This window comes from Mastomys coucha, unplaced genomic scaffold (assembly GCF_008632895.1).
Source record: "Mastomys coucha isolate ucsf_1 unplaced genomic scaffold, UCSF_Mcou_1 pScaffold23, whole genome shotgun sequence".
NCBI lineage: Eukaryota > Metazoa > Chordata > Mammalia > Rodentia > Muridae > Mastomys > Mastomys coucha.
In genome coordinates this window covers 8,497,742-8,510,000 of record NW_022196906.1, presented here as the reverse complement: position 1 = coordinate 8,510,000, position 12,259 = coordinate 8,497,742, and the positions used below count along the sequence as shown (strand labels likewise).

General features: G+C 49.3%; 1 protein-coding gene across 7 annotated transcripts in view; it reads left to right on the top strand.

The window, feature by feature from the left end:
• Positions 1 to 11,238, top strand: part of Amotl1 (angiomotin like 1) — a 125,259-nt gene extending 114,021 nt beyond the window's left edge. For all 7 annotated transcript variants that reach the window (XM_031346134.1, XM_031346133.1, XM_031346135.1 and 4 more), the window contains 5 exons: positions 1,078 to 1,268; positions 2,961 to 3,086; positions 4,116 to 4,342; positions 6,107 to 6,382; positions 6,913 to 11,238. In XM_031346134.1, the coding sequence (XP_031201994.1) occupies positions 1,078 to 1,268; positions 2,961 to 3,086; positions 4,116 to 4,342; positions 6,107 to 6,382; positions 6,913 to 7,019 (927 nt within the window). In that variant the 3' untranslated portion in view covers positions 7,020 to 11,238. The remainder of the gene's footprint in view (positions 1 to 1,077; positions 1,269 to 2,960; positions 3,087 to 4,115; positions 4,343 to 6,106; positions 6,383 to 6,912) is intronic.
• Positions 11,239 to 12,259: the final 1,021 nt, after the last annotated feature.

Genomic DNA, 12,259 nt, shown 5'->3' with positions numbered 1-12,259 from the left:
ACGCACACACACGCACACACACGCACACACAGGCATGCCTACCACCCCACTGCTCTTCCCCTGGACAAGCTCACTCCCATGATGCTCACTTGCATGCCTTCTTGCTCCATGCCTCCTCACGCCAATGGGAACAACATAACTCAACGCTCTCATCTATAAAGCGAGAGAAGAACATTAGGTTCCTCTTGTACTTGCAATTGCAGTTAAGAAAAACCACACAGAGCTCAGACTGTAGCTCAATGGTTGAACGCTTGCCTAGGGTGCATGACACTATGGGACACTGCTGCCTTCTGCCTCCTCAAACTTATTACCCCAAAACAGATGACAGAGTGTGTCAGAGTGAAGAGAAGAAGAGGGGAAGATGGGTTAGGTAAAACCAAGTTAAGGAAAAAGTCTGAACTCTTCGCAGTCCTAGAGACATCCAGATAGCATGCACCTTATGTCCTCTTACTGAGAGAGGACTGGCCGTGCGCTGCCCTAAAGGTATCCACCTTCCTGTGTATCACCTCATTGCTTCTCCGTCTCAGACCTCCAGCAGGGCAGGGCCCGGTAGCTTCTTCCCAGGTGACAGTCTGCCAACAAGAACCTGCATGTTTGGGCATCTCGCTCTACTTCCTGTGCCTTTTTGGTTTTAATCTTCCAGTAAGAGAGAAGGCAGCCTGAAATGGCTCCTTGCAATTCTAAAGAAAGTGCCCCAAGGCCAGGACTTTAGTCTTGTTTTCACAATTGTAGTATTAACTGCATGGTGTACAATGAAATGTGGAGCCAGACCTGCGTTTGAAACCCAACTCTGCTATGCATTGGCTAGAGGCAACAAATTGTGAATACAGTCTCTCAGGAACCTAATCTCTGCCTGTAAAACTGGAATAGTGTGTGTTCTATGGAGCCATGTGGGCATTAAATGGAACAGAGGCACATGGAGGAGACGTAGGGCCAGGACCCGCTGAATCGGGGTGGCTCACGTTAGAGAGAGGGAGCCTAGCCTGGAGGATGCTCGCTCTGCAGGCAGCAGCAGACGGGCTGTGATCCATCTTGTGGCCCATTTAGAACATCATGATATTGTGTCTACTTTTCCAGAAGCACGGCAATGGCCCGCCAGTTGGTCTCCCGGAATGTAACGCCCCTGCCCTCATGGAGCTGGTGCGGGAGAAGGAGGAGCGGATCCTCGCCCTGGAGGCCGACATGACCAAGTGGGAGCAGAAGTACCTGGAAGAGAGCACCATCCGGCACTTTGCCATGAGCGCAGCGGCCGCTGCCACAGCCGAAAGGTAAGAGGCGGCCCCAGCGTTTCTGGACGCTTGCTACCTCAGTTTTGACTAAAGTGCCTGCTGTCTTAGCAGCACAGACACAAATTTTTAAATTTGCTTCCGGTGCCGCAAGAACTTTTTCGAAGTAACTTATTGGGAAATGTTTCTAGCTAGTCCCTGTGTGGCTGTTTCTGTGCACCCCGGGGTGTTTATGATTCTGTGTAGCGAGCGGTTCAAAGCATTCTGCCTGCTTTCTCTGAGATTTGTTTTCCTGATATTTTCATGACCACACTGTTTACTTTTCTGGATCATGTTCTCACCCTTGCCCTTCCGTGTGCTTGTTTTTATCATGATGCATCTTCCCTGAAACCTTCATAAAGACAAATGAAACTTAGAACCAGGCTGGGGCGTAGTGAAGGGCTTGGGTCCCTTTCCGTCATTACACTAACGGTGTCCTAGAAGTCACCATCTGTGAACACACTGTAAGAATGAATGGCAGGTATTCCATTTCCGCTGTTCCCTCCATGAAATAAGGGCTCACTCATCACAAGCTGTCATTAGGGAGGATAAAGACCTACATATTGAGTAGCTACCAATTCCAAAATATTGAAACAGCAGCTATGTGGGTGATTGATTCATAGAGGCAGAAGTTCAGCTGCTGTTGGGAGAGTGAGCTAGGGTGAGAGAAAGTACAAGGCCAGCCCCAAATAGAAGCTGTAGTCTCCATGTGTCAGCGGGCCAAGTATGGGCACCTTCCACACACTCATGACATTACATTTCTTAGCGAACAGCCTTGATGATGCAAGAAGCGGGAATTCTTGTTACTGAGTATTCTTTTCCTGAGATACTGTCTCTCGTTTGTTTAGCATTTCTTTATTTAGGATTTCAAATGGTTATAATGCATTTTTATTTTATCCATCCCTTCTTCCAAGTCCCTCCCCTCTGTCTGCCTCTCTCTCTCTCTCTCTCTCTCTCTCTTTCTCTCTCTCTCTCTCTCTCTCTCTCTCTCCCTCTCTCTCTCTCTGTCTCTCTCTCTCTGTAGCCACTAACTAGTTCTACTTCCTCAGCTAAGCATGAGATCTTGTGAAGTCTCCTCTTCCCCATTCATTCTAGAATGGTGACTGGCATGCACTGGTCTTGTGCAGGCGGCCATAGCTTTTGTGAGTTCATGGGTGTCACTTCCTTGACATCTGCAGAAGACATCAGCTCACAGCAGTCCTTCTGTTCCCTGGCTCTTTCCATCTTTCTGCCCTGTTTTCCATGATGTTCCCTGAGATCGCTCTGCAGTCACTAATTCCCTGTACTCTGGCTCATGGTGGATCTCTGTAACAATCTGCCCTAGAAAGCGGTGTCTTTGAGGGAGTTTAAGCAAAAATGTCTGTGAGTGCAGCCCTTAGACAGAATCTTAATTCTTTAAGTTTAAAAAGAAAATTGGGCCAAGATTTGGAGCAAGCTGCCAGACGGGGGTCTTTTCTGAGACACTTTCCAGCATGGTGCCCTTGGTTCCTATTTCCTGAAGTGTTTGCAGGATTTCCCATCCTGGGGAGACTGAAGCCCCGAGGTAGGGAACTGGCGTGGAGGAGGGCACTGATTTCCTGTAGCAGGTAAAGGGCATCTGCTACATAGCAAATGCTGCTCTCTCCGTTCTGCTTCTGTTTGCACTGAAGATCAAAGAAAAGGGCTCTAGAGTCAAAGCGTGTCTCCTGTTCCTAGGGACACCACCATCAGCAATCACTCGAGGAATGGCAGCTATGGGGAGAGCTCCCTGGAGGCCCACATCTGGCCAGAGGAAGAGGAGGTGGTGCAGGCCAACAGGAGGTGTCAGGACATGGAGTACACGTAAGGACACCCACATGAGACCCCAGATCTGAGTGGAGATGCCAGCTGGCGCTGGACTCCCATCCCAGTCCCTCGGCACACTCCTACTTTTCTCTGTTCTAACTGGCATGAGTGTAAGGGCTCCAAATACTCTTGCTCTGGAGAGAGTGCTTAAGCAAGAAACTCTACACAATAATCCCAGAGGGGAAAAGAGGCTATCTAATCACTGGAGAATTCAGATGTCCCTCATAGTTCTGGGCATTTGTCCTAAAGCCTCCACAATACTATGAGCTGAGAATGAAAAAGAAATACCACGCCCAAGGTCTAGAGATTTGGAGCCAGAGTTACCTATTCCCACCAATGATAAAGATCTTTAAACAGCTATAAAGATCTTTAAACAGCTAGTGTGTGCTCCCCTGATGGACACACAGTTTCCAGCAGGAGTTTTGCTGTCACTTGGATCCTGGGGACCCCAGTACCGAGGCTCCCATGGGCTGATAGGAAAACAGGGCTTCCCAACTGAGCCAGCAGTAGGTGCAGCAAGTATCTATCAGAGTTATGGAGAGACCCCAGACTTGCTGTGGATCATCTTTGGCCATCAGTGGGGAAGTCATCTTCTCTCCTAGAATCTAGCCATTTCTTCATTCTTCTTTCCCTGTAGAAGTGCCCCTGCAGACACTGCTTACCTTGTTTGGGGCCAGAGCATCTGCTTCCCTGGTATCCCACCTTCACTCTTTCCCTGAGATATGATCTGCAGGCATCATCTGCAGGCATCATTAGCTTAGTACTCGGAGTCCCTCGCAGATGGCTACTGTCAACAGCCCTCCTGGGGTCCCCCATCTGTTGAGACACCAGGGAAGGTGTACTGTTAGAAAGCGCAGAAAGCACAGCTCTGGAAACTTGCAGACTGCTGATGCCTGACCGCCTCTGCCACTGTCCACCCCATATCCCAGAATCACTGTGAAAGTCTCTGAGACAAGTGTTTCAGAGTTTTCTAACTAACTGGCATTTTTAATGAAACCTTTGCTCCTCTTTGGTTTGGCTTTGCAGTATTAAGAACCTCCATGCCAAAATCATAGAGAAGGATGCCATGATAAAAGTCCTGCAGCAGCGATCCCGTAAGGATGCTGGGAAGACGGACTCTTCCAGCCTGAGGCCTGCCCGCTCTGTCCCGTCCATTGCTGCAGCTACCGGGACACATTCCCGCCAGACCTCCCTTACCAGCAGCCAGCTGACAGAAGAAAAGAAGGAAGAGAAGACCTGGAAGGGGAGTATAGGTGAGAAGAGGACCCTATAGAAGAGAGCATATAGAAAGGGGCACCTTTAGAAGCCCTGAGGTGGTCACCTTATCACTGCTAGGACTTGGGGTGTCACCTCAGGTCAATTTATGCATTCTTCAAAGGAGGAGAAAAGCCAGTTGGATTGTGTGGGTTAAATGAGATACGTGGGAGTGCTCTGTGGATTCCAAAGGTTATGTGAGCTCTTGGGCTTGGATTGATCTTGTCAATATTGTTAACAAGAACGACATCAAATGTCTTAGCAGGACAGCCTAGAGTCCTTGCTACTATTCCGTGACCATCCCTGCAACTGCTCTGTGGTTTGTCTATACCTGTGGAACACGAAAGGGGTCAAGGAATGTGCCAGCAGGATCACTGTCAAGGACGAGGGTCATGCTGGGTTGTGCAGGCAGGATGTTGAGAATTTGCCAGGAGTGAGTCTTAGATGGAGTAGTATTCTAGAGTACAGACATGCTTGGTCACAGGCTGGGCACATGATACAGGAGTATTTCTCACTTTGTGAAGCATGCACACAAGTACTTATTAAAGGTTTAATGACTATATTATTGAGTAAATAAAGTTTTCCCCAATCTAGAAAGAAATAGATATGTTTTCTTACAAAAGGAAATGAGGGGAAGTGGATTATCCTTGAAAAGGAAAGGAACCTTCCAAGTCCCCTTACCCTGCCTGACAGCAACTGTGGGGGGTCTGTCCCTTCTTTGACACTTGTCCCTGGCTCAGCACACACTTTCATTTCTCTTCTATGTTTGGCATCAATGTTCTCCAGCACAGGGCCTCAAAGGGGTCTGGCTGATCTGTCCCACAGGGTATAAGAGCGTCCATATGAAAGCACTGAGTGGGGGAATCAAAGCTCTGAACCAGAACATCTGTTTGAAGTCCCTGTACTAGTGACCCCTACCTATAACCTCAGCTCATCAGAGAGGACCTATGGGCATGAGAGCTGTGATTATCAAAGCCCATCTCAAGGACTGTTCCCAACCCAGTGAGAGGCAGGTCTGGTTAAGAGTCTGTGTTTGTTCAGTTCTGCTGGAAACTGCTCTAGGAGAAATCTGTGTGATGTGCATTCAGGTACACATCGCTGTGCCTGGGCTTCTATCTCAACATTTAGCAGGTCAGTATGAGGCCTGAGAGTTACACAGACCTAAGGAAGACTGGCCGTATTGTCTGCACCAGAATACTTCCTTGTCAGTGTGACTGGGGCCCATAAGTCAGGCATAGAAACAGGAGAGGCTCTGGGGGTTTATGTGGAGACCACCCTCACAGGCTCCTGCATAGGACCTCACTCAGGGTTTCCCATCTCATGCATAATGGACTTGAAGAGCTGGTGGAGACCATAGCATCCGTCTTCCTAATTGCTTAGCAGCTTCCAGGAGAGCTTATTCATCCCATCTCTTCCCCTACCACTAGATTATTGTGTTTGACTCTGGAGTTTCAGTGGGCAGCGATGAGATGGGATTCAGGCCGGCAATGGACCCTTTTTTCCTCCTGAGCTACCCCACTGGTTTTCTGTTTGAATTTAGAATGCCAACTTCATAAAGAATTTAATTAGATAGGACTGGGCACGTGATTCAGGAGTATTCCTACTTTGTCAAGCATGCACACAAGTACTTATTAAAGGTTTAATGACTATATTATTGAGTAAACAAAGCTATCCCCAATCTAGAAAGAATAAGATAATGTTTTCTTACAAAAGGAAATGAGGGGAAGCGGATTGTCCTTGAAAAGCTGCTTCTTCTGCTTCAGGGCTCCTGCTAGGGAAAGAGCCCCAGGGACAGGCGTCTGCCCCTCTGCTGCCGACCACACCTGCCTCCGCACTGTCCCCTCCGGCCTCCGGCGCATCGGCCAGCAGCACCCACGCCAAGACGGGCAGCAAGGACAGCAGCACACAGACGGACAAGAGCACTGAGCTCTTCTGGCCCAGCATGGCTTCCCTCCCCAGCCGCGGCAGGCTGAGCACGGCACCTTCCAACAGCCCCATCCTGAAACATCCAGCTGCCAAAGGAACCGTGGAGAAACAGGGTATGTGGCCCCCACCTCTACCACGCCTGGAGAGATCGGGAAGCCCAGGCAGCTCCCGTGTTTCGGTAGTGGTCGTGTATCTAGATATGCTTAGTTCGTTGCTGCTGAAGAAGACATCCAGCTTGAGTGACCTGGTGACATGTGTGCCCTACTCTCCCCCCAGGGGATAGATAGAACAAACATAAGAAGTAATTTGAGACAGGGAGGACTTACTGTGGTTCATGGTTTGGGGGACAATCCATCATTGTATAGTCAATGTAGCAGTGACTGAAGTGTGAGGCAAACAGGGAATAGGGGAAGGGACAGGATCTGCAACTGGCTTTCTCCTTAATTTTTACTCAGTCTAGAACTATGTTCCCTGGGAGCCCCCTCCAGCCATTCTACACTTCCCACTGAGAGATTTTTATAGCCTCTCATGAGTACACCAGGGCAAGGCATGGCATTAGAAATGGTTCCATAATAAAGAGTGCTTAGAAAACCAAGGTACCCGCTGAAGAGTAGGTTCCTGATATTTGCCCTCTGTTTGGCAGAGAACTCTCCTGGTCATGGGAAGTCATCAGACCACAGAGGCCGAGTCAGCAGCTTGTTGCATAAGCCTGAGTTCCCGGATGGCGAGATGATGGAGGTGCTCATCTAACATCATCCTGTGGAGTTTGCCAGCATGCTGACAGAGGAGAACAGAGGCTGAAAGAAGAGATCCAGATGGGCAGTTGTGCTAGCAACTGCAAAACCAGAACAGGTGTGGACATGTCACAATGTTACCAAAACAGCTGGCTCTCGTGTCTACAGACAGTGAGAGAGGACACATGCAGGCTTGGAAGCAGAGTTGAGAAGGAGAAGGAGTGGAATTTTCCATTGTAGAGAAATTGTATGTCTTAGGGAGGCTCTATGCTTCCCCCAGTCTTGGCTTATAAACAGATGAAGAAGAGCTGGGTCTTCCTTGGGATCACCTCGTTCCCTTTGCCTCTTAGCAGGTTTGGTTTAAGAAGAATCTGCTAGAAATCCTGAAAGCCCATCTCGGCATAATGTAGTGTGTGTGTGTGTGTGTGTGTGTGTGTGTGTGTGTGTGTGTGTGTGTGTCCTTAGCAAATTCATCCAGTATAATGGGGAATTCCACGTGCAAGTTTTGTCACCTTCTTGGCTATTTCGTTTGTGGTTTGTGGTTTCAGTGAGTGTGAAGCTTGACTTGTTTGGATTGAATGGTATTTTCTGAGTAGGATGTGAGCAAGAAGCCCTTAGCCCTCATCCACCCTAACTGCTTTGAGTTTATCTGTCTCATCTCTACTTATTATTTTGTTGTTGTATTTTTTTTTTTCTGTTTAATGAGACATAGCAGAGTTCCTTATGTATGGGATTTAGGAGACTACCATCCTTGCTGTGGTGTCCAAATGGACAGAGCCTCGTGTTGGCACTCTAGCTGCTCGCCCTACCTTTGCTTAGCAGAACTGCAGCTGTCAGTCTTACTGTGAGCTAGGGAAACCTGGCTGAGGAGTCCAGGAGTCGCCGACATAACACAGAGCCTATGATGTGCCTCTCACTCACATCCACTTTCTTGCAAGGAACTTGACAATTACACCCCATCACCCTGTAGGGAAGACTTCCTTGTGAGCAGGTGCCACAGGAACCCCCTGATGGCTTACACAGAACTCTCTAGGTAGCATCGAAGGTCTCAGCAGGCATCTCCAGCCACTTTCTTGTATTTGAAGCTCTCAGGTCTGTTGTTGCTCTCCCCTGCCCCATTCTTCCCTGGTTGCTGTTGATAAGCACAGTGCCATCCCTTATCAATTCTTTTTTTCCTGTGAATTTGCTTCATAACCCATCAGACTGGTAGACACTCAGCACGGTCAGTGTCACACAAGGGACACGACTTACCTGAAGAGAGGCAGCAATATCATGGAAATGAGCCCCTGTGAGCAAGAGGCAGGGACCCGAGGCTGCTGCCACAAGCTCTCATGTCCATTGCTGTGGACCCAGGAGAACCTTCCCGGGGCACAGGTGGGTCCTTCAGGCTCCTGAGCTATGTCTAGATCAGTAGGATTTGTTTTCCAAGTCCCCTTCCTCATCACTCAATCCTTATTTGCTCAAGAGAAAAAGGAAAAGTGGTAAGTCTGTGACTTCAAGTTCCTCTTAAATGCAGTACTGAAGGTAGCTTGGCTCAGAGAGCTCTGCCTGGGTCATGTGTCTTAGGACTTGTCTCTAGAGGAGACTGTGGCCTCCCTAGGTTGAGGTGGTACATATATTGTGAGAGGTGTATCCTGGAGAACAGAGAAGTGGGGAGGTGAGAGAGCAGTGGTGTTTCCCTGCAGGACCCTGGGCCATCTGACAAGACAGAGGATGTGAGACTGGCCTCCCCACGCTCCACTTGGCAGTGGGAACCTGGCTTGGAGACACCCACCCCCTCCTTACGTCTTCTCTCAGATCTTGCAGCCCGAGTACTGAGCTTGCCCTGTGCCCTGTGGGGAAGGGGGTGAGAAGACAGCAAAAGAGGTCTTTCAAGTTGAGATGGGCCTGGAAGATGGAAGCAGGTGAGTGTAGGGACCATTGTGGATAGGGCGTGTTGTTCAGTTGATGGCAACTAATTCTCTTAAGAGCATATTGTCTCCTATTAAAGTTGGGGACAAACCCAGAAAGGGAAGGGTGCAGAGGTGGTAGTTAGTGACCTCTTCTAGTCCCAAGGCCATGTCTGAGCCACCCCAAACTTAGGCTGTCTCCCAGCATAGGAGTGAGGCACTGTCCAGTTTACTCAAATTCTAGTGTACGTGTTCTAGACACATTGCACACTTGGGCAGAAAGTCTCCTGTTCCAGCCCCACACCCCTGCACTGTCTGCATGTTTCCGTTGTCTGAAAACAAAGGGGACACAGACCAGGGCTTCAACTGCATGTGAACTGTGGCTTTTGTCCAAGAGTCCATGTTGAGAGAAAGAGAGAGGCTGTGGCTTTAAGGTGGAGGCCCTTCAGTCTTCTGTCCTTGTAATTCTCCTGAAGGATGCAGGACAAGGGAGCCCCAGGCACTCAGAAGCCATGCTGTGCTCTGGGGAGTTCGTGGGATCTGAGACACTGAGAACAACAATACTACATAGATGTTTGGGTACAATTGGTGTACCTGTTGAATGGCCCTCAGAGCACCAGAGAAACGAGGCCAGATTCGCCCTCCTAGTCTCTCAGATGCAGAAGCTGGACCCAGGAGGTGTGCAGCCCGTCTCCAAGCTTCACCCCAGATGCTAGACCTTAAGGCAAAGACTCAGAAGAGGAGTCTCAGTCACAGGGTGCATGGCCTTGAACGTGATGTGCAACGCTGTGCCTGGTGCTCCATGGCCCAACTTGGGATCCGTGTGTGCCCACAGGGAAGCTGCCACACCTCTCGGGGCCTGAAAACAGGACTAACACCAAACCTCATATAACTAACCACACCACTGCCATCCACAGGCGTCGGTGGAAGTCTTCATGTTCTGTTATAAGCACAACTACAAAGCAGATTAAAAAAAAAAAAGTCCTTCCTCCTAGCGCAAAGGCTTGTCTTCATATCTCTTGGAGCATTTGATCATAGAACTTGAGGGTCTTATCTCAGGATAAAAGTTAAATAAAGGCTGTGGCTTTTAGTGGTGTTGATCAGCATCCTGCTTTGTCCTTGAGTGAACGGTGTGGTGATGTCTGCATACTTCTAGGTGTTATGTGGGACATGAGAACTACCGAGATCACGTCTCTGTCCCTGTGGTTTCAGTAAGTAGATCCTTCTCTATGTAAGCAGTGTTCCTGTCTGGAGGTTCATAGCACTAAGCTGCCAAGAAAAACACATTCATTTGCAGCGACTTAAGAGTGTGTGCCGAACACTTGGCCTTGTTCTTTGTTTCTCAGAAGCTGGTGACCAGCGACCGTGGAGTGTTCAGCAAGTCCCCACCATGCCTGCAGGGTGGGGCTGCTCCCTTCCACACCCAGCTTTCCTTAGGGGTGAACACAAGGAGTGGTGGGACCAGTGTTGGGGCTTGAGCTTTTGCTGTGAGTAGACTTAGAGGCAGTTGTCTCACGAGTGAATTCTGGCCTCGGTACAGAGAATTCAGTGGTTCTGACACTCTAGGAAAGAGACTCTGGTCTTCCCTGCGGAGAGGCTCTGTCCTGCTTGGCCCCAGCCACCCACACACATTTCATAAAGTGGCTGAAGCTCCTCCCTTCCAAGAGCTGGCGTGCAGCCTGCAGAGTCCCAAAGACTTGTGTGAGCAGGCAGATAAAGCTGACCTGGGGGACAGAGGAGATGACCGTGACACAAGGTGTTTCCAGGCAGGCCTTTGTATGTAGGCTGCAGAGAGCTGTCCTGAGTGGGTGGTTGTGTTGTTTGAACACATGGTGCCTTCTTTGTCTACGCTGGAGCGAACAGGGTATGTTTCTCTGTGTTCTTCGGGTGAGCTCACATCCCCTTTAATTAAGCAAAGGGGTCTTATGGATGTTGGAGGCAAGGTCTGATAAACACTCATAAATGGTGGTGCTAGAGACAAGCCAGACCCCTGTAACTTCCCAAAAAGCTGAGTCAGCCGCTAAGTATACATACATATTGGCTTTCTTCTATTTTTTTTTTCTAGATAATCAGTGTGATTTAAATGTCTTTCGTTGATGTGAGGGCCTTTTAAAAGGCATTTGCTTGTGGTGCGGCTATGTAATAAGAAACCTCAGAAGCCAGTCATGGGGGGTGGGGCACCCAGGCCAGCATTTCAGTGGATCTCTTCTGGAATTGGTAAGCAGTATTTTTCCCTCTTCTCAGCAGTATGCCTATTCTCATGTAGTAATTGAATGATATATTACATTATATGTAAGTGCATACATATAAAGTAGAATTTCTTTTCTCAATATCAAAAAAAAAAAAGAAAAAAGAATCCTTCTATGTTCCTGTGAGCTCGCTTGGGGAGGACTACAGGGCTCCTCATGTAAAATGGCTGTTGACTCCTCTAGCAGAATGGCCTCCAAGGTCTGGCCCACTCCTCAGATTTCCTTTGAAATGGGAGGTCATTGTCTTTTGAGAATGGATTTAAGTTTTGGAAATATCCCACATTGTTCACAGCACAAGGGAATGAACATAGGACAACTTAGTCAGAATCAGAGTCCCAGGGCCATCAAGATGACTTAGTGGAAAGGCACTGCCACCAAAGCCAAGACCTCAGTTTGATCCCCAGGAACCCCGTGGTAGGAGAGAGCTTACTGCAGCAAGTGGTCCTCTGACTTACACACACACGCGCACACACACACACACACACGCACGCACACACACACACACACACACACGCACACACAGGCACGCGCGCACACACGCGCACACACACACACACACACGCGCACACACACGCGCACACACACACACACACACAGGCGCGCGCGCGTGTGCACACGCGCGCACACACACACACGCGCAGGCGCGCGCGCACACGCGCGCACACACACACACACACGCACGCGCACACACACACACACACACGCAGGCGCGCGCGCGTGCACACGCACGCACACACACACACACGCACGCGCGCGCACACACACATGCACATGCACACACATATACACGCACACACACACGCACGCACACACGCAGGCGCGCGCGCGCACACACACACACACACACACACACACGCGCGCACACACACACACGCACGCGCACACACACGCACACACACAGGCGCGCGCGCGCACATGCACGCGCACACACATGCACATGCACACACATATACACGCACACACACAGTTTTTAGAAGACTATCTAACATGTAAGAAAAGGGTTATTAGTACCTGCAACCTCTAGGGCCTCGTTTCCAAGCCAGCTTCTCTCGCCAGGCCTCATATGCACTCAACCCCTGCATACACTACAGACCTAAGTACATATTCATTAATATGAA